The sequence below is a fragment of the Colias eurytheme genome, chromosome 11 (genome assembly GCF_061535395.1).
Source record: "Colias eurytheme isolate Ceu_HAF_F1 chromosome 11, ilColEury1 Martin Lab GWU primary, whole genome shotgun sequence".
Lineage (NCBI taxonomy): Eukaryota > Metazoa > Arthropoda > Insecta > Lepidoptera > Pieridae > Colias > Colias eurytheme.
This window is the reverse complement of record NC_142990.1, coordinates 1,863,029-1,889,632: the sequence shown is the minus strand read 5'-3', so window position 1 is coordinate 1,889,632 and position 26,604 is coordinate 1,863,029. Positions and strand designations below refer to the sequence as shown.

General features: G+C 40.7%; 2 protein-coding genes across 2 annotated transcripts in view; both read left to right on the top strand.

Annotated features, from left to right (window-relative positions):
- LOC149904360 (uncharacterized) overlaps positions 1–10,680 on the top strand; it is a 43,294-nt gene extending 32,614 nt beyond the window's left edge. The window contains exons 12-24 of the mRNA XM_090107525.1: positions 912–1,069; positions 1,309–1,437; positions 1,814–1,970; positions 2,997–3,174; positions 3,509–3,613; positions 3,856–4,119; positions 4,386–4,473; positions 4,754–4,873; positions 8,042–8,169; positions 8,705–8,829; positions 9,151–9,295; positions 9,889–10,097; positions 10,531–10,680. Coding sequence (XP_089963651.1) covers positions 912–1,069; positions 1,309–1,437; positions 1,814–1,970; positions 2,997–3,174; positions 3,509–3,613; positions 3,856–4,119; positions 4,386–4,473; positions 4,754–4,873; positions 8,042–8,169; positions 8,705–8,829; positions 9,151–9,295; positions 9,889–10,097; positions 10,531–10,680 — 1,956 coding nt within the window. The remainder of the gene's footprint in view (positions 1–911; positions 1,070–1,308; positions 1,438–1,813; positions 1,971–2,996; positions 3,175–3,508; positions 3,614–3,855; positions 4,120–4,385; positions 4,474–4,753; positions 4,874–8,041; positions 8,170–8,704; positions 8,830–9,150; positions 9,296–9,888; positions 10,098–10,530) is intronic.
- Positions 10,681–11,025: 345 nt separating this feature from the next.
- Positions 11,026–26,603, top strand: LOC149904359 (uncharacterized). Its single transcript, XM_090107037.1, has 15 exons — positions 11,026–11,089; positions 11,368–11,501; positions 11,778–11,963; positions 12,348–12,496; positions 13,027–13,163; positions 13,437–13,563; positions 13,778–13,926; positions 14,367–14,495; positions 14,940–15,084; positions 23,274–23,504; positions 23,791–24,056; positions 24,442–24,578; positions 24,880–24,963; positions 25,343–25,533; positions 26,390–26,603. The coding sequence occupies exons 1-15, from the start codon at positions 11,026–11,028 to the stop codon at positions 26,601–26,603; spliced, it is 2,343 nt and encodes a 780-aa protein (XP_089963163.1).
- The last annotated feature ends 1 nt before the right edge of the window (position 26,604 follows it).

Sequence of the window (26,604 nt, the reverse complement as noted above, 5' to 3'; positions counted from 1 at the left end):
TCCAATAAAGTATTACACGATAATATTAAAATGTCACGTAAACTGTCTAAGGGCCGATTTTTCAATGCCCAGATAAACAGCTAGATAGACTTTATTCTTCAGTTAACAAAATATTCAATTTTTCAATAGACGAATAGGCCTTATCTATCCAATAACTACGTTATTTGAGAAATAAATCTATTTGCCGCTCCAACGGCCAGATAGCGCGCTATTCGACGGTTAGGCGTTTGAGTTGACAACTGACGCGTCAAATTTGGGATATTTTCGTATGTCATAACATAGAGCGTAGAATTATTAACAATTAAACCTCTTTCTATATAAGTATTATCAATTTAAATCTTATTGAAATTGATGTTTTTGATAGTACTGATGACCATGCCATTGAAAATTTGCCGAACGCTGCCTTTAAGTATGTCGTTTCTATCGTAAAATATATAAATTGAAACACAAATTTAACCAAACTCTTTACTCGAATCAAAACAACAATCAACAATCATAGAAGACAAGAGCAATACAAGACAAACCCTGACGTGAGTTATAATGACGGTTGTTGACAAATTGCAAGAGTTGACTCTATCCCGCTCTAACCTGACTAATTTAATATGTTTGTTTCGCCACTCCGAGAGCAGAGCTGCCAATATGGAAATATTTGGTCAGATAGTTATTCATCAAATAAATCACGATTGAAAAATAGGCGAGCCGTTATGAGTTAGATAAATAATTGAATAAATCTATTCGAGGGGTAGTTATTAGACTGTTTATCTCGCGATTGAAAAATCGGCCCTAATACGGGCAATTAGAATACGTTTTTAAAATGGTAGTTTTATATTATTTTATATTATTCGACAAATAAGTTTTATCCAAGCATTGAAAAATCGGCCCCTAATAACATTAAATTATCCTAATTCCAGATAACAATGGAAGACATCCACAAATCGGTTCCACAAGAGAATGGATCAAACAGTGGTGTAGAAGGAGCTATATCAGGCCTTGCTGATAAGAGATTGGGCCTCTTTGGATATACCATCGAGTCGATTAACATGTTGTTGTTGCCTATGGTTCAGAATAAGTAAGTAATATATGTTTAATATTTGTGTCTGTCTGTGTCTCTCTCTACAATTTATAATCTATATATATAAAAGAAAGTCGTGTTAGTTTCTCCACTTATAACTCAAGAACGGCTGAACCGATTAAGCTGAATATTGGCAGGGAGGTAGCTTAGAGCCAGGAGAAGGACATAGGATACTAAATATGTACCACGGGCGAAGCCGGGGCGGACCACTATTAATAATAATAAATTGTTTACAGGAAAGAAGCGCTTGGCAGTATGGGTAATGACGCCCCGCTTGCGTGTCTATCCCTGTTCCAACCGCTACCGTATGAGTATTTCAAACAACTGTTCGCGCAAGTCACCAACCCGCCTATTGATCCCTTCAGGTATGTAATCTATACTAATATTATAAAGCTGAAGAGTTTGTTTGTTTGTTTGAACGCGCTAATCTCAGAAACTACTGGTCCGATTTGAAAAATTATTTCGGTGTTATACATACATTACGATACATTATTAGAGACTTAGACATAGACAACATTTATTTCAGTCCAAAACAACACATAAAGTACAAACACAACTATACTCTGAATTGTTTGTCAACCGTAAAACGTGACTTCAGTGTAAAAGCACAAAATTTACTATAATTTGTCTATGCATATCAAACAACACTCATAAACCAATGACAATTTTAGCTATTTTCTCGGCAATATATTTAAAACGATATTTAAGAAATAACAACATAATTTAACCTTAATTTTACAGGGAGAAAATAGTAATGTCTCTCATGTGTCCGATTGGGCCCACCGCGAACATTCTAGAACCGAGCGCCGAATTCGTACACCGTATATTCTTACCGCAACCCATCCTGTCCATACCGGATTGTGAAGCTCTCAAGAAAACTAACTATAGGGGATGGAAGGTAAATATATTAATAAACTCATTCATATATAATGGAAAAAATCTAAAAACTGTATTTTTAGCTTCGATATCGATTGTAGACCACGACCCTAGGATTAATTAAAAAAAAGTGTTCACTGTACAGTTTTGACATTCCTACGATTTTATTATAGATAGAAAGAATGTAAAGAAAAGGCATAACACAAATTCAAATTTCTTTATTTGTAGAATGTAGATTTACAAAGATGTTAGGTAGGTACATATTACATAGACTCTTAAACATTCTGGCTCGTAATTGAGCATGCAAATATATTATAAATTACAATAAACAATTTTATATTACACAACACTAGATCCCATTAAAATTATATATATTAAAATTAGTTGTAGCAGCTATTATAAATTTTTACAAATTTTTGGAAACAAATATTTCGGTCGAATATTCGGTTCGGAAATTAGTGTGTAACGTAACACAAAGTGTTAGTTATGAAAAATAGCCGCTTGTGTGGTGAGTGTATGATGACGTATTCGTCCACGGGTACGCTGCGGGGCTCGGCTCGTAGTGTTTGTTGTGAATGCTAGACTTATGATTGACATTCTTTTAATTTATAAAAAACTTGAGAACGAACAAACAAACAACGAAACACTTCAAATGTCAAACGCGTTAATGCCGCGATAGATGAATAGCGACTGAATCGCCTATTACGAACGCGCGCGCACCATTAACGTATTTGGGCTTAAAAATGTCTTCCGCAGTAGTCAATTTTTATGGACCGCATTCAATCTTCTTCGAAACCAATTTGCTATATTTTTATGATATTGCATAGCTTCTATCGCGGGCCTTGAGCGCGGGGACCGAATCCAGAAATTTAGTAACGAAAAACCTCACGCTCCCCACTCCGACGGGCGCGGAGGTGTGGCTTGAAGGCATAGCATGTAATAGCTTTACAGGCAGTCCCCGAGTGCCACACGTCTTTTTTTTTCAGGAATCAACGATTCTACGGTATATTTGAAGTAGTAAACAATATATAACTCATTTTTATTACAGACAAAAGTGATAGACTGCACGTTCGAGTACACGGACGGGCCGCTGGGGCTGGAAGCGGCGCTGAGCTGCATCGCCCGCAGCGCGCACGCGGCCGCCACCGCCGGCTACCAGCTGCTCGTGCTCAGCGAGCGGGCGGCCGGCCCCACGCGCGTGCCTGTTAGCTCGCTTCTTGCATTGGGTAAAGGATCCCCACTAGAATACAATATATACTCTTCTATTTCGATCGAAAGTATCAACCGTAGCGCTGGGACAATGAAATTAGTACATTCTAATAAAAAATAGACCAACTTTCTAATTATTGATTTATCAAGTCACTTATAGGGCTCGCTTCGCTCACCCTACCTAGTGGCATTGTGAATGTGTGTGTATTTTTTGGAGTGATTAACCCATTGAGCCCCAAGCGGCCCGATCGGTCCCAGACACAATAGATTTTCTATTGTGTCTGTGGTTCCGGGGCCTGAGTTACTACATTTATATTCACAAGTCAATTAACAAATAACGACATATTACAGGCGCGGTACATCATCACCTCATTGAAACGCGTCAGCGAATGAAGGTCGGCATTATCGTGGAGACTGCTGAAGCGAGAGAGGTCCATCATATGTGTGTTTTACTTGGTAAGAAATTATTTAATATTCTCTGTAGAAAACAAACATATATACTTTTTAAATCAAATAGCCTATTATTTTTAGTTTCTTTGCCCCACCAGATCAAGTTTTCCTTCCTATTTTTTTTTACTACTCAATTGTTTTTTCACTATTACTAAAAATTAAAATACAGTTAAACGAGGATATAACAATTCTTTCATTAATGCCTATAAAATATACCGTCTACTATACCTATATCCTTTCTTCTACAGGTTATGGAGCAGACGCCATTTGTCCGTACCTAGCGTTCGAGCTCGCGTTTTCTCTGCGCAACGACAACCTAATAGACCCCAATCTGACAGATAACGATATATACACAGCTTATCAGAAGGCTATCGAGACTGGCTTGGCTAAAGTCATGGCTAAAATGGGGATTAGTACGCTCCAGTCGTACAAAAGTGCGCAAATCTTTGAAGCCGTGGGCTTAAGTGAGGAAGTCGTTGATAAGTGCTTTAGAGGCACGCAGTCGAGGATTGGTAAGGAATAAGCATTATTTAATTTATTGTTTGAATGAAATCTTTTCAATAATCGATTATTAACCCATTGAGCCTCGAACGGCCCGATCGGTCCACGACACAATAGATTTTCTATTGTGTCTGTGATTCCGGGGCCTGAGTTATTCATAAACGAGAGATAGATACAATGTTTAGAGTACTTAGTTCCATGTTAATCGTGAATTCATTTTTTTGTTATAAAAGAGAAAGTAAGTTTAATTATATGTATAAGGGAATGTCCGTTACAGGTGGTGTAACCTTTGAAATTTTGTCGAAGGAAATTTTCGACCGCCATGCATTGACTTATGGCGATTGCAAAGATATGCTTATATTGCGGTAAGTTTCAACAGTTAAAAAAATAATTTATTATGTACTTATAAGTGTTTTACTTTGTTATTATTTTTATAAAGTAGGGTAGTTATATTAACACATTGAGCCCCAAGCGGCCCGATCGGTCCCAGACACAATAGATTTTCTATTGTGTCTGTGGTTCCGGGGCCTGATTTATTTAGTATATTGTTGTTTGCTTTGAAATATTGACAAAGGTAGCGAGTAATTTACTTCTTGATATTTTTAGTTGTTATTTTCATATCAAAATATTCGATACATTTTACAGTAATCCAGGATACTACCACTGGCGTGCGGGTGGTGAGAAACACGTCAATGATCCAATGTCTATCGCCAACTTGCAAGAGGCTACAAGTAGCAACAACCATTCTGCTTATGATCGCTTCAGGTAAATCTATACTAATATTATAAAGCTGAAGAGTTTGTTTGTTTGTTTGAACGCGCTAATCTCGGGAACTACTGGTCCGATTTGAAAAATTCTTTTGGTGTTAGATAGCTCATTTATAGAGGAAGGCTATAGGTTATATATCATCACGCTACGACCAACAGGAGTGGAACCACGGGGGTGAAACCGCGCGGAGCAGCTAGTAATAAATATAGGGTATCATTTAAGCTATCACCAATTTAATTAGTTTAGTGTTTCTTAAATAATAGGGTTTGTCCTCAAAATAGTAGATCTGTCACCAAAATGTAGTCACTAGTGTTGCCGAACTATCGATAGTTTGACTATCGATAGTTGACCTTGAAAATAAGTCAGAATATCGATAGCACTATCGATAGTATCGATATTATCGATACTATCGATACTATCGATAGCGTTAATCATGGAATACTATTGATGAACTGCAATAGTATCGATAAAATCGATGGTATTGATTGCCAATAGTTGCTATACTATCGATACTGTCGATAGTATCGATACTATTGCTACTGGATATTGCAACTACAATCGATACTATCGATAGTACTGATACTATCGATAGTTTTGAGCTATCGATAGTAGTAAATTGTGCAATAGTATTGTTCACGATTTCTTGGTATAATGGGTCAGTCAGTGCCACCGACCCATATTATGATTCAGTTTAAAAGTTAAGACTAGTATTTGGTTTAATCGTTGTAATAAAGAGACATCTAGTTCTAACATCTAGTTCTCTGTCATCCACTATAATATTATTGATAAAGCAATACTATCGAGAAAAAGGTCACTATCGATGGGACGATATTATCGATAGTATCGACACTATCGATAGTATCGATAGTTCGTTCGATATTGAGCTTCGATAGTATCGACACTATCGATAGTATCGATAGTTCGTTCGATATTGAGCTTCGATAGTATCGATACTATCGATGGTATTGCTATGTGTCGATAGTATTTACGCTTATAGGACTATCGATACTATCGATAGTATCGACACTATCGATAGTATCGATAGTGCTATCGATACTATTGCTTTTCCCCAACTATCGATAGTTAATCGATAGACTATCGATAGTGGACTATCGAGCGGCAACACTAGTAGTCACCAAACAATGCAAAATCAGTTCCACAATAAATCACCTAAAATCCTGAGATATAAGGTCTAGTACCAAATAAATGTTTTTGTATGTATAATACATACAAAAACATTTATTTGGTAATAGGTGTGTCCTAATAAGTATTTAAGCAAACTAATTTAAAGAGATCACCTATAAATCATATTATGTTACTAGAAATTCAAATAAAAAATTAGGGTTGTCATCATCATTTCAACCAAAAGATTCTGCTACTTAGGTAACTAGACTCCCAAGGTTCTAAATTTCCACTGGTAGTGTACGATTACCTAATCGTACAGACAATAGGTACATGTTCCCGGAATGCAATGCGTCGATGGTGCATATTTTATTATATTGTATTAATTATTATTTTAAGTTTTAACACACAGTTCAATTCGCATTCGGACTCCGTACCGGGCGGAGCTTCACCATCTCATCCCATTACAGTTAAAAATAAATATATCTCTTTATCCCAATCTCATATCTTATCTTTTACCCCAAAACTCCCCCTAACATTGGTCCTTCGAGCAGGATTATCTAATCGATGTACGATTATCTAATCGTACAGACAATAGGTACATGTTCCCGGAATGCAATGCGTCGATGGTGCATATTTTATTATATTGTATTAATTATTATTTTAAGTTTTAACACACAGTTAGTTCGCCATCGGTCTCCGCACCGGGCGGAGCTCCACTCCGCCCGGTGCGTCATAAAACTCCATCCCAATCTCATCCCATTAAAGTTAATAATAAATATATCTCAATCCCAATCTTAAATCTTATATTTTACCCCCTTACAGGTAGTATAAATTATATTTAAATAAAATTTTTAGCAGAGTAGTAAATAAAACAATTAAAGTCAAAATAATCAATATTTATTGTTTAAAATAATTACCACTGAACAATCAGCGCTGGTTTAAAATAGCTGGCTTATGGCTAGCAGAATAGTAGATAAAACACTTAATTAAAGTTAAAATAATCAATATTTATTCTTAAAAATAATAACCACTGAATAATCAGCTTGTCGCGCCAATTTGTCTCCGTCCCTTTGATCATTTTTTCATTAAAATTATAAATTGATGTATTAAATTGGCAGCGAATAAAATAATTTAATATCTGAACGAAATAAAATGTTACTACTGTATTGGTGACAAAATATCAAATAAAAAGGAGTCGCAGTCAGGGATCGATAATCGATTTATTTGGTGACAGATCTACCATTCTGAGCACAGAGCTAATAATTAAGTAACAAAACTGTTATTATAAGAACGAAGTTTATATTCATGTAATGCAATATAATTTTATTGGTTATCGATCTCTTATTTTACACATATATTAACATTAATTTGATAATTAATACCTGGGAACAATTTTTGTTTATCTGAGAACGAAAATATTTCGTGGTGATAGATCTATTTATTAGGTGATACAACTTGATGACAAATATAAATTTTGGTGATAGAAAATATAGTTCTCATAAATATATCTCATTAAAAGCAACCTTACAAATTGATTTGCATGCGTGGTTCGAGCACATAACACACGAAGCATGTTTTATAAGCCTAAAATCTATGTACATGATTAATTTCGATGAAATAAAATGTACTTCATTTTTGCATAAAAGCAATACTTATAGAAAGGATTCCACTAAAAATACGGTAATAATCTAAAAATACTAATACATTATAAAGAGGAAAGGTTTGTAATTATGTATGTATGGTTTTCACGCATAAACTACTGGACCGATTACAATGAAATTTAGCTCACATATAGAGGGTATCTTGGATTAACACATAGGATAGGTTTTATCCCTGAAATTCCACGGGAACAGGAACTGCGGGAACTGCGGGTTTATCTTTGAAAATGCGGGCGAAGCCGCGGGCGGTAAGCTAGTTTAAAAATAAACGTGGTTACACCTTTCTAAATCAACTAAATCAATGGATGGAAAAGCGCTTTTAAAGCTTGTATTTTATACTTGTTAAATAACCAACTAAATAAAAAATCTTACTATTTTACAGAGAAAGTGCACTAGAATCAGTGCGGGCGTGTACGTTGCGAGGACAACTCGAGTTGGTGAAACTAGACGAACCCATACCGCTGAGCGAGGTTGAACCAGCCTCAGAGATAGTTAAGCGGTTTGCTACTGGTAATTTGGAATTCTATTATTGAAGTAAAACTTTTTATCGAGGTTGGAAAAAAAATTAGTGTAACATTTTTTCGTTATGCGTGACATTTTTCCGTTACGCGCCATCTTTTTCTTATACCTACCACGCGTGATTCGACGTATTTCTGTAAAGTTGCATAAAATATATCATTTTTTGAAAAATAAGGTTTAAAAGAAGTTTCACTTCTTACGTGTGTACACACATATTTTTTTTTTTGTTGAATATGTAGGAAAATATTAATTTGTAAATACCTTAGTTATTGATGATCTTGCTGAATATTTATGAGAATTCACAAGATGTAAAATTAAAGCATTTTAATATTCAGGGATGATTGCATGTTCTAAAAAATTAAAATGTAATTTAAACTATTAGGAATCTTTATTGAAATTATGAGAAATAACTTTCATAAGCGATGGTGTACTTTTCCTTTTACACTTCTTTTTACACCTTTATTCGTACCGTTCTATGTTATTAATTTGTAATATTATGTATAAAAGTTTATTATATTACTTTTAGGTGCTATGTCATTCGGTTCTATTTCACTGGAAGCGCACACAACTCTTGCTATCGCTATGAACCGTATCGGTGGGAAATCCAACACTGGAGAAGGTGGTGAAAATGCTGATAGATATCTTGATCAGGTCAGTACCATCATTAATTATTTCCTTGTTTTTTACACGAAATGTAAAATATCAAACTGCTCACTAACCACAATCGAACTTTCGCGATTTTATTTCCTAATTAAAGTTTCTGAAGACAAACAACATGACATAATTATTATTCGGAAATCTTCAATAATGGCAGGCAGTCTATTGATTTTTTTTTTCAAATTAAAAAATATTTCAGGCTATAAAAGTAATAAACAAATCAATTTAAAAATACATTTATTAAATCTAGCCAAATTATATATAACGTGTATGTTTAAGTAGATATTTTTTTAACATTTATTGTAAAATATCCAGGACCCGGAGTTCAACAAGCGCTCCGCTATCAAGCAAGTGGCATCTGGTCGTTTTGGTGTAACCGCATCATATTTGGCACATGCAGATGATTTGCAAATCAAAATGGCGCAGGGAGCCAAGCCTGGAGAGGGGGGGGAGTTGCCTGGTAAGATGGTTTAGTTATTTATTTATTGTAACATTTTTGCACATACAACGCTTATATAAATGTAATATTTTAGCGACTATAATAAGCTTATTAAAATAAGTATCAGTATTGAATTTGAGCAAAGATTATTAACTAGAATAAGCGATTAGTTACGCTTCGCGACGGTTAAACGTTGTTCAATGGACTGTCTCTAATTTAGGTTTTAAAAAGCTACTTTATTGACATAAGTAAAACTTCATTTTGTTTTAATCTATCTGGCTACTTCTACCTACTAGATAACACACCCGGAGTACCACCACAACCAGTAAATATACACTACTAGGTTTCCGCAGTTAAAGAAAAACCCGCATAGTTCCCGTTCCCGTGGGATTACCGGGATTGCGTCATTTTCCCGGGATAAAAAGTAGTCTATGTCCTTTCTCGGGTATCAGAATATCTCCATACAAAATTTCATGAAAATTGGTTCAGTAGTTTAGGCGTGATTGAGTAACAGACAGACAGAGTTACTTTCGCATTTATAATATAAGTATGGATTTATTTATTTAGAAAACTTGAATAGAAAATTCTATAATATTATATCCTTTATATTCCAGGCTACAAAGTAACAGAAGACATAGCCCGAACACGTTGTTCCGTAGCAGGAGTAGGACTGATATCCCCACCGCCTCATCACGATATCTATTCTATTGAGGATCTAGCTGAATTGATCTATGATCTAAAGTGTGCTAACCCTAAAGCTAGGATATCAGTGAAGTTAGTGTCAGAAGTCGGAGTCGGTGTTGTCGCTTCAGGAGTAGCTAAGGTAAGTTTTAATTTATTTTCAAGTGCTGTGTTCAATAATTTTAAAGAACTTTGAATAGTGAATTGAATGCCCTATCGGTGGTGAATGTTAAAAATATGAAATGACGATTCAAAAGTGCTTCTAAAAGAAGTCTAATTGAATAAATAAATGTTTGAGTTTATTTCAAAATTTAGGATTTTGTTTTATTTGCTTCTAGTCGTTTTTACTTACATTTTACTATGTATCTAGTTTGTATTCCTCAAGAGGTCTATAAAGTTAAACAAGTGTTAGTAGTTAATTTTATCTCGGCATTTCTTCTAGTGTACGATTTGCAAAATTTTATAGCTCATACTGAGAATTTCTATAATATCTCAAAAATCCCATAGCTGAAATTACTGGGGCAAAGGAGCAGTTTTTATTCAAAATAATTTTACAACAAAGCCACTATTTCCAGGGTAAAGCAGAACACATAGTAATCTCTGGTCACGACGGCGGCACTGGCGCCAGTTCGTGGACCGGCATCAAGTGCGCCGGGTTGCCATGGGAACTGGGCGTGGCTGAGACTCACCAAGTGCTGGTGCTTAATGATCTGCGATCGAGGTAAACTATTATATGTGTTTATGAGAACAATAAAAACAAAATAAAAGTTTAGTTCAAAAATTAATATGACACAATTCAGTGGCAAGACAAATTTCCTAGCTAGGAAATTTTTCTACAAAACACTATAGTGTAGCCTATCCCTTTTATTTGCTGTTGTGACATACTATTTTTGTATACATAGGTAATTTAACCCAGATACAGTTAAAATGTATGCAATATAATATATAGTTGGTTTAGTTGAAAGTAAAGAATATAAAAATTGAAAACATAAACAATTTTATTGAAGCAAGTCACATATTTCAGAGTGGTGGTACAAGCTGATGGTCAAATCCGTACCGGTTTTGACGTGATGGTAGCAGCTTTACTCGGTGCTGATGAGTTTGGCTTCAGTACTGCGCCTCTCATTGCGCTTGGTAAGTTCAATATTAAGTTATAAAATCGGAAAAACAAGTATTTTTCTTTTCAATAATCATTTTGAACACTTTATTACGTTTTGAAAAAATATTTAAAAATTCCTTGCTTTCTTTATTTGTAATGAAGCAGTTTTACCCATCCAGCTTTCTTCACATATACAAATCATATAAAAGTTATCCTCTGTATCTCAATATTTTCAAAAATCGCACTATTATATTTTGATCCTCAAGATATTGTTTTCCCATGTCGAATGTTAAAATATTTTTCCTATTTACAGGTTGCACAATGATGCGTAAATGCCACTTGAACACGTGTCCCGTGGGTATCGCTACACAGGACCCCGTGTTAAGAAAGAAATTCGCGGGAAAACCTGAACATGTGATAAATTATCTGTTCATGTTGGCTGAAGAGGTGAGTTTATTTTGTGTATGCGATAATTATTGTACCCTGAAAATAAAGTATAGTATAATAAGGACATAAATTACAACGATATCTGAAGTATTACTTACAATTTTTGTTTATTGCTGGTGTTATTTTTTGAGAAATAGATAAGATTGTTTAATCTATTTAGTAACGAAGAAAAATGCTGTAATCAATAACTATATAAGCTAAGTTTTGTTTCGTACTTTCCGTCAATTCCAATATACTAATAACTTTTATTGTTATTTTACTCGAATCTTTCCAAAGGTCCGCGAACATATGGCATCAGTAGGTGTCCGTCGGTTCCAAGAACTAATCGGTCGTACGGATCTACTAAAAGTTCGTGAAAACAACGATAATCACAAGGCACGAGCTCTTAACCTCAGCCTTATACTGAAGAATGCGTTACATATGCGGCCGGGAGTTAATATTGTAGGCGGATCTAAGAGTCAGGTGGGTTTTAAGGCTTTTTTAGCATATACTTAAGTGTTATTGAAAACATTATAGGCCAAGAGTTAGATCTATTCAAAGTACGCGAGAACGACACCCATACACGCATACGACGACCTGTCAAATACAGATAGGTTCATTATTATGATATATACATAACTTACAATGTAATAAAATGTGGGTAGAACCTAAATGTTATCATACAAGTCAAGCCAACTTATTGAGAATCGAAAATAGAAAGAAAATTACTCGTACTCGTGCGTAAGTGAACGTTCAACAATGTTCGTAAATTATGCATTGCGTTCAATTCTTAACTTGCGCATGATATTAGCTATTATAGTGATATTAGATATTATAATTATTTTCTCTTATGATCCTTTTGTACAGGACTTCCAACTAGAAAAAAGACTGGATAATCAAGTGATCCAGCAATGCGCTGGAATATTAGACGGCACTCAACAAAATATAGACATCTCTATGAAGATTACTAATGAAGACAGGGCTTTTACTTCCACACTGTCTTACCATATTGCTATGTGAGTAGAGATTTTCTTAGTCGCTTATTCTTATATGAAAAAATATATTTGACGTTTATTATCTTAGTTAATAAGTATTGGAAGGTAATAAATCAATTTCGATTTGAAACAACTGTCTTTACAGAAATAATTGAAGATAATATAATATTATGTAGATGTAGAAGTATTAAGTTTTTTAATTTGTCTACCTTTTAGATATTAATTATAAATTACTAGAGGTCCGCCCCGGCTTCGCCCGTGGTACATATTTCGCAATAAAAGGTAGCCTATGTCCTTTCTCGGGTATCAAAATATCTCCATACCAAATTTCATGCAAATTGGTTCAGTAGTTTAGGCGTGATTGCGTAACAGACAGAGTTACTTTCGCATTTATAATATTAGTATTGATGTAACTAATTTAACACAGGAATAAAATTGTAAAAAGTAAAAACATTTGTTATCCACATTTGCCATACGACATTGTTTAAGAAACAGTGCGTAATTCAATACCGTTTACTTCTCTTTATTAATTATCTTATAATTATTTCTAGGAAATATGGCGATGCGGGTCTACCAGATGGTACTACGATAAACATTTCGCTCGTCGGTTCCGCGGGACAGAGTTTCTGCGCGTTCATGTCAAAGGGCGTTACCGTCACTTTGGAGGGAGATGCTAATGATTATGTTGGTGAGTTTTTTTGTATTTTTATTTGGTTTTATTACGATCTATGTTAATTTTATTATAAATAACTCGTTTTTTTTAAGTAAGCTTTCGTTCTAACAGTAACCTTTAAAATAATATGTACTGTCCTGTAATAAAATGTAATCAATTGGTTGCTCTATATTCATTTTGTTGCTTTTAGGAGTTAAGAATTTATAAGGATAAACTTGCGAATTTTAGCGTTGTCAAATTATTCTCAATTAACAAATTAGTGTCATCAATTACTTTTATTTATTACAGGAAAAGGATTGTCCGGTGGTAAAGTGATAATCTACCCACCAAAGAGCTCACAATTTGAATCTCATTTGAATGTTATCGTCGGTAACGTTTGTCTGTACGGTGCTACTTCAGGAAGAGCTTACTTCAGGTTTGTGGATATTGTATATTCTTTTGAATATCGTGTCGCAAGTTGTAATTAGTTACTTTTTCACTTATTGTGCGATGTGCTGGTCATAAAAATTGTTATTTAAAATTCATTTTTATGGTATAGTTTCCGCCCGCATTGTCGAAAATTTTACGTCTTTCCTCTGTTTATTTTCATCAAATTTACCAGACTATTCTCTTTTTATTTCTACCCACAGGGGCATAGCATCAGAGCGTTTCTGCGTCCGTAACTCGGGTTGTGTGGCCGTAGTGGAAGGTGTGGGTGACCACGCGTGCGAGTACATGACGGGCGGTGCTGTTCTCGTGCTGGGGCTTACTGGACGCAACTTCGCTGCTGGAATGAGCGGTACGAACTTGTATAGTGGGCTGTCAACTTCAGCCCATAGTCACAGAATACATAATAGTAGCTCAACGCTACAGAACGGACACTCTCTGCCTCCCGCCAAAATTAAACACTTACCTCCCCCGCACGATCAGGCTAAAAATGGTCCGCATTTTTCTACAGGGACGATACGCAACGAAGATTGACAACATTAATCAAATTGACTTAAAGTAATTTTATTATTTTGGATTTGTGATTATCGTTTTTCGTAGAAAATGGTTAGATATTGTGCTGTTTACGGATGTATTTCATCAGAAAAACGTGAATTTTTTTTCAAAAATGTGCCAACCATAAAGCGTTAACACACACATTTGCAGTCTCTACAATGTGACTGTCAAAACGATAATTTTGTATGGAGTGTCCGGGGTGTACCATAGTGTCATAGTACTTGTGCCTAACTTCAGTCCGGATAGATTGGATAGTTGTGTATTGTATGACCGTGGTTGAGGGAGTGGGTGATCTTGTGTACATGACGGGCGGTGCTGTTCTCGTGCTAGGACTTACTGGACGCAACTTCGCTGCGGGCATGAGCGGTACGGTATACTGGGCTGAAGTTGGCGATAGTGTCATAGTACTTGTGGCTAACTTCAGTCCGGATAGATTGGATAGTTGTGTATTGTGTGACCGTGTGGTGATACCGCGTGTGAGTACAAGCGGTGCGTGCTTATAGTATAGCGGGCTGAAGTTGGCGATACTGTCGTAGTACTTGTGGCTAAACTTCAGCTCAGATAGCGTATAACGTATTAAACAGTGGTACATACTCTGCTATCCAACTTAGAATAGGGGTGATATAGAGCTACATTGTCATGTCATAGTTGTTCAGTCAATCCAATTTATTATCGAAATGAAACATTGTATAAAGCAGGAAGGTTTTCTTGGTAAATTATATTTTTCAAATGACATTTGACGATCGATCTTTTTTTACCCCAACTGCTAGCTGAAACATATTTTTACTTACATTTATGTATTTTAAACAGGTGGTATCGCATATGTATACGACATCGACGGCTCGTTCATGCAAGGCAAGTGCAACCCAGAGATGGTGGAACTATTGCCGCTCGAGAAACAAGACGATCTCGATATTGTGAAGAACCTTCTCGAAGAATTTGTGGAATATACTGGGTAAGGGATGGAGTTTATGAATATGTTTTATGTTGTTATGTAATTTTTATTGCAGGGTTTGAATACAAATCAAGGAATATTTATTTTAGTAGGAAATAAAATAAGAATTCATTGTTTTTATGACTAATATAGTATTTAAACCTGCAAGGAATAACATTAAAAGTCCTTTTTTACCAAATTTAATACTTGTCTTGGTAATTGATGTAGTGTAATAACAATATCTTACATAATATTTTACCTGTCTCAATTTGACTAATAGAGACAACATCATGTGTGTTATTTGATATTTATTCATACACACATTATAACATTTTGTGCACGACAAACCGTAAAGTACCTAATTTATTGTAAATATAACGTTAGAATCCTGAAGGCTTACGCCTGAAGGCTTATAAAGTAATTAGTATGAAAATTAATACGTATTTGTTCTAGTTATATTGAAAAGTTTATGTTTTGTAAAGCAAACTATCTAACTAGTCTAGTAAAGTAAAATAAGTGTTCAGTATAAAATCCTGAAGGCTTATGCCTGAAGGATTATCTGTATAGTAAAGAATAAGTAACAGTTCGTACGTAAAGTTATTCGTGTTATCTATTGCGTAAAGATTTATGAAGGCTTATGCCTGAAAGGTTATTATTGTTTAGTAGAATAGTAAATGTTTATATTTTGATTTGATATTGTAGATGTTTAATTGTAGATTGTAAATGTTTGTGTTTTTTAAGATAATATTATTGAATGTTTATGTCTTTCGTATATTATGTGAATTAGTGAATGTTTATATCTTTCTTTATGTTATATGAATATTTTAATTGTGTGATATTAGGATTTAATTGATATTATTGTATTTCGTCATGCGACAGCGTCACGTCCGCGACTGAGCGCACACGCCGTCCCCCGCAGTATATTTATACACCTGAAGCGGGGGACGGGGTAGTATAAAAGAAAATTTGTAAAGAATTGTGCGCGCAGTCTAAACGGGGCGCTGGCGGAGTATATTATGGATGTAATATTAAAATAATATGTTGTAATAATTACGATGAACACAATAAAATTGTAAAACAATGTAAAAATAAATGATTGAGAAATAAAGAGTGAGGTAAGGGGCGTGGCCAGCCGGAGTGGAGGGGATAACGCGTAAAATATAAATATGGACGCAAAACCGGTTGCGTCACGGCATTCCAGTTCCACCCGCGCTTCAATGAAAAGGCAAGAAGAATAACTCCGCTCCGGCTCGGCACCCTGGCCCTCTACGTATGAAGAAATAATTGTTTGTATTATTTGCAAACCCCCACACCACTACAGTCCACTAAGAGAGGGCCTTCAGCCGACATTAACATTGGTCAGCTTCGAGCCGGATAAGAAGAAAAATGAACACGAGAAGCCGGAGCGGAAGAGGAACAACACCATCAGCATCAGAAGCGACCGCCACCGCCACAGGAACGTCGTCTACGAATACGTCGGGAGAAACGAGCTACACTACGGGGACATCGGAGACCTGCACGACCGCGACGAGAACGACGAGGACAGAGGAGAAGAGCAGCTCGACGCCAGCTACGCCGAGCACCATGCCCGTCGACAAGTTGCAGCCAGCACCGTCACCCGTCGTGGGATACACAAACGCCGCTTTCGCGGCGCCAGCCGACAACACCGACGCGCCGACGACCGCCGCCTCCGCGGCGCCGACGAGCAACGTACACCTGAATACAAACGCCGCTCTCGCGGCGCCATCGAACGTCGCCGCCGGGTCGCCAGCACGCCGCTCGAAGACGCTCCGCCAGGCATCAGAGGTGCGGTCGCGGCGCTCCGTAGCCTCCCGCAAGAGACTCCTCGCGGAGTTGGAGGTGAAAGAGCGCCTAGCCGAACTGAAGCTGGAACAAGCGAAGGCCGCAGCAGAACTGGAAAAGGCGCGGCTGGAAAGAATACGCGCCGAAGAAGAATCAACAACGGAAGAGGAAGAAGAGGACTACGAACCGGAACGACGGGTCGAGTCGTGGTTGGAACAACATTTAAGCCAGCCACTGCCACCCGCCGCCAACCCGACTCGCCAGCTCTCACCGCCACGCTATACAGCGAAGAACGCCGACAACAAGGAAGATCGAGGATGGGGGGCCCGCCAGGAACAAGACGACGGGCCACGGGAACCGAAGAAATACCCGCCCACGCGGTCACCAGAAGTTGCGGCAATTGTAACCGCCTTCAATGAAGTCGCAAGAAGCCAAAGAAAAGTAATAAGATACGGCGGTGAACTGCCAACGTTCACCGGCTCCAGTCACGAGTGGCTATCATTCAAGGCATCGTATGAAGAAACTGAAGAAGGATTCACCGACGGAGAAAACGTCGCACGATTGAGAAAGGCGCTGAAAGGAGCAGCCCTAGAAGCCGTCACCGCCCTACTCATATCGCACACCGGACCCGAGAAAATCATTGAAGCCCTGCAGAGGAGGTTCGGCCGCCCAGACGCGCTGGTTCTGGGCGAAATGGAAAAAATCAAGTCGCTGCCGCGAGTAACGGACAACCCGCGGGACATCTGCATATTCGCAAATAAAATATCGAATATCGTCGCCACCGTCGAAGTTTTAAGAAAACAAGAATACCTGCACAGCCCGGAAATGCTGCGGCAGGTACTGGAAAAGCTGACGCCGATCATGAAGAATAAATGGTACGACTTCGCTGCCGACGAACGCGACAAGACACCGCTACTGAAAAAGCTCGCAGAATTCCTGAATAAAGAAGCAGACAAGTGCTCCAGCTACGCTCCATTAGATACAGAAACAAGGAAAAGGACGGAGCGAGCCTACGCAACGAACGACGCGAGCGAGCGAGAAACAAGATGCCCGATGTGCGAGCGAGAGCACAAACTCGTCGAGTGTCGACAATTTACGAACAGCGACGTAAATACACGATGGGAAATAGCGAAGAAATATCGAGTGTGCTTCCGCTGTCTTCGAAGCAAACATCAACGAGCAACATGCCGCGCTCGTCCTTGCGGCCTCAACGGGTGCACCATGAAGCACCACAAGATGCTCCACCATACCAAGACAGCGGAAAAGAAAATTGAAGAGACAGCGCAACCGCAAGCCAGTGAAGAGAAAGTCCTAGTATCAGCGATTAACATCAACAGCGCCACGTCGGAGCAACCTACGCGCCGCCGCGCGTATCTGAAGATCGCTCCCATCACCATCATGGGACCGAAAGGAAAATGCGACACGTACGCGCTGCTCGACGAGGGAAGCACGGTGACCATCATTGAAACGGCGCTTGCAGAGCAGCTGGGTCTCGACGGGCCACGCGAGTCCATCACAATTCAAGGCGTGAATGGGCACGAGAATGAGCACGAATACAGCAAGAGAGTGAAGGCACGAGTACGAGGACGACATGAAGAAAAAGAATACGCATTAGACAACGCCCGCACCGTGCACCAGCTCCACGCATTCACGCAGTCCATCCGCGAGAGTGACATCGCCCGCTGCAACCATCTGCACGACCTGCAAGAGGACCTACTGTATGAAAATGCAACACCGAAGCTGCTGATAGGGCAAGACAACTGGGAGCTCATTATAACGCGAAAACTACGGCACGGCAAGAGGAATCAGCCCGTCGCTTCGAAGACGTTATTAGGATGGGTCCTGCACGGCTGCCGCTCCTCGAACAAGCACCCAGTTTTGTTCTGTTCTCATCTCTCGGAAGCGGAGAAGTCACCTGACACACTCGAAAATATGATGAAGAAATACTTCGAATTAGAATCCATCGGCATCGAACCCAAGCGACAGCGCAGCGACCCGGAGCAGCAGGCACTCAGTATATTGGAAAAGAAAAGTCAACGCCTGCCGTCCGGCCGATATGAAACCGGACTCCTATGGAGAGACGAGTCCGCAGATACACCGAACAACTACGGCGACACATTGAAAAGATTGAAGACATTAGAAAAGAAATTGGACAAAGACGGAGAGCTGAAGAAACAATATGAAGAAAGAATAGAAAATCTACTCTCGTCCGGCTACGCAGAGAGGGCGCAGTCTCCGCCCACCGGCGGGAGAGTGTGGTACCTCCCGCACTTTCCAGTGATTAACCCGGACAAAGCGAAGATTCGTCTGGTGCACGACGCGGCCGCTAAGTCACACGGCCGCTCTCTCAACGACATGCTGCTGCCCGGGCCCGACCTGCTACAATCTCTGCCTGCCGTCATCATGAAGTTCCGTCAACATCCAATCGCCGTGTCCGCCGACATCAAGGAAATGTTCATGCAGATAAAAATTATAGAAGAAGACCGTGACGCGCTACGCTTCCTCTGGCGTGGCGATCGACGCGACGACGGGCCGCCCGATGAATATCGTATGACATCGCTCATCTTCGGCGCCTCTTCATCACCGTGCACCGCACTCTACATCAAGAATAGAAACGCGCAAGAACACGCGCACGAGAGTCCGGCAGCCGCACGCGCGATACAAGAAAATCATTACATGGACGATTATATACATAGCTACGCGACCGAAGATGAAGCAAGAGAGATAACGGCGCACGTCGATCGCATACATCGATACGCCGGCTTCGAGCTGCGTGGGTGGGCATCGAACAATGAAAACGCGATAAGACACTTTACGAACACCGGGGCGACCACCGTCGAGATCGGCGGGAGCGAGACAGAGCGAACATTGGGACTACTCTGGCACGTGAAACAAGACTACATCGGTTTTCGCGTAAACACAAAACGTGTGCCACAGGAAATAATCGAAAATAAGCGAACACCTACGAAGAGAGAAGCCCTCAGTCTCATCATGTCGGTCTTCGACCCACTCGGCCTCATCGCGCCCATCCTCACACCGGCGAAAAGAATAATGCAAGATACGTGGAAGTACAACACCGGCTGGGACGACCCCATTCCCGGCGCGCTACAACATCGCTGGGAAAACTGGGTGGCGAATATTCAGCATCTCGACGCGCTCCGCATCCCACGCTGCTATGACTACGAACCCGCGGCTGAGAGAGAAATACACACATTCGTGGACGCCAGCGAAGAAGCATACGCAGCAGTCGTGTACATAAGAGCGACGCGCGCCGACGGATCGATAAACATCGCGATCGCCGCCGCCAAAAGCAGGGTCACGCCCACGAAACCGATATCGATCCCACGTCTAGAGCTGCAAGCCGCCCTGCTCGGAGCACGCCTCACACGAACAGTCGAGGAGGGTCACGACTTCGCCTTCAAAAGAAAAGTGTATTGGAGCGACTCAAGAACAGCACTTGCATGGATACGCAGCGAGCCACGTACATATAAAACATTCGTGGCGCACCGGCTAGCCGAAATAGAAGACCTCACGAAAAAGGATGAATGGCGCTGGGTCCCTACGGCGCACAATACGGCGGACGACGCTACACGCAACACCCCCGCTGACTTCGACCCGCAACACCGTTGGTTCACCGGTCCAGACTTCCTCCGCTACGAAGAATGCGACTGGCCGGTTGAGAAGAAAGAAAACATCATCACCGACACGGGCGAAGAAAAAGAAAAATGCGGCGCGCTGAACACGTCGGACCCCGCCCCCGCATTCATCGACATCGAGCGCTTCTCACAATGGACACGGCTAGTGCGCACAACGGCCCGCGTACTGCAATTCATCGAACTCTGTCGTCGCCCCAAACAACTCGTCAATGCAACACGTCGAAAACGTACAAGAAAAAATGAAGAAAAAGACGCGACATGGAAAAGAAATGTGAAAAAGAACAATGAAAAAATCGTCTCGCGTCCGAACAATGAAGAAAGAAAATATAGAATATTAAGTGCGCGCCACCTACGCGCCGCGGAAAACACACTTGTGAAACTAGCACAGAAAGCAACGTACGGGAAAGAGATAGCGATACTACAGCAAGGACACCCGCTCACTGAAAAATATCAAGGTCCGCTAGCGGGATTAAGTGTCGCCCTAGACGAAAACGGAATACTGAAACTACGAGGAAGAGTGAATGAAGCCAGCGCGATCGAGGCAGAGGCCGCAAACCCGACAGTGCTCGACGGAAAACACAAGTATACGCAGCTCTATATACAACACATACATGAAAAACTGCATCACGGCGGCGTCGAGATTGTAGTAAACGAACTAAGACAAAGACTGTGGATAACAAGAATACGACCCGCGACAAAGGAGGTGTTAAAGAGCTGCCCGCGCTGCCGCCTGCTGCGCGCGAAGCCCGCGCGCCCATCGACCGGCAACCTGCCCGCCGCACGCCTCGCGCATCACGCGCGCCCATTCACATTCACCGGACTCGACTACTTCGGCCCGCAAGAGGTAACCGTCGGCCGCCATCGAGAGAAGCGCTACGTGGCCCTCTTCACGTGCTTAACATCGCGTGCCATACATCTGGAGGTCGTCGTGTCACTCAGCACCGATTCAGCGATCAACGCGCTGCGCCGCTTCATAGCGCGGCGCGGCTGCCCGGCCGAGATATGGAGTGACAACGCAACGTGCTTCCGCGCGGCCAACAGAGAGCTCACGGACGCGTGGGCCGCACTCGAAGAAGAAGCAGCAGCCCGCCGCATCAGCTGGCGCTTCCTTCCGCCGGCCGCCCCATTCATGGCCGGCGCGTGGGAACGCATGGTACGCACCGTGAAAGAAGCCCTACGCCACACGCTTCACGAGCAGCGCCCGAGTGACGAGACGCTCGCCACACTCCTCGCCGAAGTAGAAGCCACCGTAAACTCACGCCCACTCACTCATGTGGCCGTGACACCCGACGTGCCGCCCGCCATCACACCGAATATGATCCTGCTGGGCTCCAACTGCTACGTGCCGCCACCCTGCACCATCGAGGAAGACCAAACAACAGCGCGCACACACTGGAAGCGCGCGCAGCAGCTCGCCGACACCTTCTGGCGACGCTGGGTGCGAGAGTACCTGCCGGTACTCCAACAGCGGCGGGAGCCCCACGCAAGCGGCGCGGCCCCCAAGATCGGCGACCTGGTCATCGTGTGCGACTCCAATCAACCAAGGAACACGTGGCCCCGAGGACGAGTCGTCGCCACGTATCCCGGCAAGGACGGCGAGGTACGAGTGGTCGACGTGGAGACCAGCGGCGGCAGAATCCTCCGGCGGCCCACCAAGAAGATCGTCGTGCTACCAGTTCAAATCGCAGAGTGCGACGGCGGGAGAAATGTGCACGACAAACCGTAAAGTACCTAATTTATTGTAAATATAACGTTAGAATCCTGAAGGCTTACGCCTGAAGGCTTATAAAGTAATTAGTATGAAAATTAATACGTATTTGTTCTAGTTATATTGAAAAGTTTATGTTTTGTAAAGCAAACTATCTAACTAGTCTAGTAAAGTAAAATAAGTGTTCAGTATAAAATCCTGAAGGCTTATGCCTGAAGGATTATCTGTATAGTAAAGAATAAGTAACAGTTCGTACGTAAAGTTATTCGTGTTATCTATTGCGTAAAGATTTATGAAGGCTTATGCCTGAAAGGTTATTATTGTTTAGTAGAATAGTAAATGTTTATATTTTGATTTGATATTGTAGATGTTTAATTGTAGATTGTAAATGTTTGTGTTTTTTAAGATAATATTATTGAATGTTTATGTCTTTCGTATATTATGTGAATTAGTGAATGTTTATATCTTTCTTTATGTTATATGAATATTTTAATTGTGTGATATTAGGATTTAATTGATATTATTGTATTTCGTCATGCGACAGCGTCACGTCCGCGACTGAGCGCACACGCCGTCCCCCGCAGTATATTTATACACCTGAAGCGGGGGACGGGGTAGTATAAAAGAAAATTTGTAAAGAATTGTGCGCGCAGTCTAAACGGGGCGCTGGCGGAGTATATTATGGATGTAATATTAAAATAATATGTTGTAATAATTACGATGAACACAATAAAATTGTAAAACAATGTAAAAATAAATGATTGAGAAATAAAGAGTGAGGTAAGGGGCGTGGCCAGCCGGAGTGGAGGGGATAACGCGTAAAATATAAATATGGACGCAAAACCGGTTGCGTCACGGCATTCCAGTTCCACCCGCGCTTCAATGAAAAGGCAAGAAGAATAACTCCGCTCCGGCTCGGCACCCTGGCCCTCTACGTATGAAGAAATAATTGTTTGTATTATTTGCAAACCCCCACACCACTACAGTCCACTAAGAGAGGGCCTTCAGCCGACATTAACACATTTATTCTTGTTTATTCACAGTTCGATCATCGCTAAAGAGCTGCTCGAAACCTGGCCAGAACCAGCCAAGAAGTTCGTCAAAGTGTTCCCATACGAATATCAACGAGCACTTAAACAATTGGCACTTAAACAACCACAAGCGCCGAGGACTGAAACCAATGGAAAGGAAAATGGCGTCGTCGATATTGAAGAGGCTGTTAGGGACATTGAAAACGACAAGAAGAATCTCGAAAAGATCTTGGATAAAACAAGGTGGGTGACATGTTTATATTGAAAAAAAAAAAAAAAAACGACTGATTCTACATCTTTTATCACTTGATCATAGTTTTAATTGAAACATAATTTCTTTATGTATCCTGCAAACCTATAATGATTTTATATTTCGTATGTAGACACACACAACTAAATTCATATTTGAAATAAAGAAGAAAAAAATGACGGATAGCAAAGTTTATTCCTACTGTGGTTCGGAACCCTAAAAAGCCTATTAGTTAGGTAATGTCTGTATTATTTTCCTTAAACTTAATCAATTTCCCAGGGGTTTCATCAAATACCCGCGCGAAACATCAATGTACCGTCCCGCGGAGAAGCGTCTCCGCGACTGGGACGAGATATACAACTTCGCGCATGTTCGTCGCGGGTTGCGAGTACAAGCGGCTCGGTGTATGGACTGCGGAGTTCCCTTCTGTCAGAGCCAGCACGGATGTCCACTGGGGAACATCATACCCAAGTGGAACGATCTTATATACAGGGCGGATTGGAAACAGGCGCTTGCGCAGCTGCTGCAGACGAATAACTTCCCCGGTGAGTGTGCGTGCTTAACTTTGTACGATGAGAATTTTACCAACATAATATGCTAAACAATAATTAAAAAGGATTTTATAGAAGAAGTGTTTAAATGTAAAAAAGAGCGTGTGTGTCGAGCACACGTGTCAGATGTGAAACTTCTTTAGCAAGATTAAAAAGATACTAAAATCGTCGCCTTACTGCCTGACGTGACGCTATTGCCATGACGCGAATTGAAATTTTACTCTCAATGCGCCTAAAGAGAAATTTGTTCGCAGCTTGGATCTAAAAAATACATCTTAAATTCAATCTCCAATGCATTTAATAACATACTGAACTATTTATATATTTGATACTCTTTTATTTTTCAATCAATAAGATACAATGTAACTTGTTATTGCAGAGTTCACGGGCCGCGTATGTCCCGCGCCATGTGAGGGCGCGTGTGTGCTCGGTATATCGGAGCCGCCCGTTACAATCAAGAACATCGAGTGTGCTATCATTGACCACGCCTTTGAGAGCGGCTGGCTGCAGCCTGAGGTGATTAAAAACAACCAAACATAATACAAACAAACATACAAACATAAACAACATAATTTTATCACTTCTTCACATACAGATACACACATTCATGTACGCACACATGCCCGCAAACGCGTATGCACACGTACACTGTAGTCAATAAAAACAGCGCTCAAATAAAATAGTAAATAAGGCTTTCAATTTGGATTAAATACGATAAAAGCTCTTACATTTTTACATGATTGCTTTTGCGAATCATACTTCGTTTATGGTTTTATATAAAATAAACTTTTTAATGTGTAAAATATTTGAATTGTAGATTCCAACAAACCGCAACGGCAAAACAGTGGCCGTCGTGGGCTCCGGACCAGCGGGTCTGGCTTGTGCACACCAGTTGAATAAGGTAAGATTTTAAATTACTTTGAAATTGACAGTTAACCACCTCAAATTTGCCTAACATTTAATGAGATATTCTATTGATTTTTTTATTTGTTATTTTATTCATAAAATTCATTTTTATTAATACAAAACATCTTCACTAAGCGGACCCACATAGAGCAACTTTTTGCGAAGCAATTACTGCGCAAAGCAGTTCGTTCAATGTGGACGTAGCTCGGATGCGGAAAGCGGCCACACACGCGCTATCTTAACTGCTTCATGATGCCTTTCACTCTGTGTAGACCCGATTATTGACACAAAGACCGAGTTGCTTCGCGCAGTAATTGCTTTGCGACGTTGCTCGCTCTGTGTAGTCCCACTTAAAAAATATTTTATATTCCCAGGCGGGCTACCTAGTGAGCGTGTTCGAGCGTAACGACAGACCCGGCGGGCTGCTGCAGTACGGCATCCCCAGCATGAAGCTGGGCAAGGATGTAGTGGCTCGGCGCCTGCAACTGCTCGCCGCTGAGGGGATCGCCTTCAAGTGCAACGTGGACGTGGGCAAGGACATCTCTGCTGTGGACCTGGCTAACGAGTGAGTGTATAAATAGTATGAATATAGCATAGCACAGATACATGTGTTTCTAGCAGTACCAGTAACGAGTGAGTTGTATAGCATAGCAGAGATACACGTGCTTTTAGCAGTATCAGTAACGAGTGAGTGTATAGCATAGCACAGATAGGGCGGCCGTACACGGACCGCTTTAAGCAGTTGAGACGGCTCGAAGCCGCGACCGCGCGGTAAACTATGGACATTCGTTCACTGCCGTACACGGACTGCTCGAGCCGTCGCGACTGCTTCAAGCCGTCAACTGCGCGGTTTGTATCGACCGCTCGAGCAGTCCGTGTACGTCGCTCAGCCGTTAACTGCTCGAGCCGCCCGTGTACGGCCGCTCTTACACGTGCTTCTAGCAGTAACAGAATGTATAATTAATAATTCAAATGTATTTCGTAATATAATGATTTTTTTAAATAAGATACGAAAATAGACACATAAACGTCGACTGGTCTCATTATACCTTTTTAATAGCTAATCACAAGTATTTTATTCCTGTGAATTCACAACAAAAATATGACTTGTATTTTAAAAGGTCTTCAGATTCTTGCTAGAAGCCACTTTGACAGTTTCAAAAAGGCCCATTAAAAATTACTTGTTTACTTACTGTTCTTAATAAATACGACGCAGCGGTGGATTGTTTAAAAAAAAAAGACGTGTGGCACTCGGGGACTGCCGCGGTAAAGCTATTGCATGCTATGCCTTCAAGCCACACCTCCGTGCCCATCGGAGTGGGGAGCGTGAGGTTTTTCGTTACTAAATTTCTGGATTCGGTCCCTGCGCTCAAGGCCTGCGATAGAAGCTATGCAATAGCTTAATATTTTATTTTCTTCAGATACGACGCAGTGGTCCTCTGCACGGGTGCCACTTGGCCACGTGACCTCCCGATCAAGGGCCGGCAACTAAACGGCATACACTTCGCAATGGAGTTCCTCGAGGGCTGGCAGAAGAAGCAGGCGGGACCTGCGGGGGGACACGCTAAGGTCGCTCCACATATATCGGCTAAGGATAAGGATGTGCTCGTCATTGGGGGTGGGGATACTGGGTAAG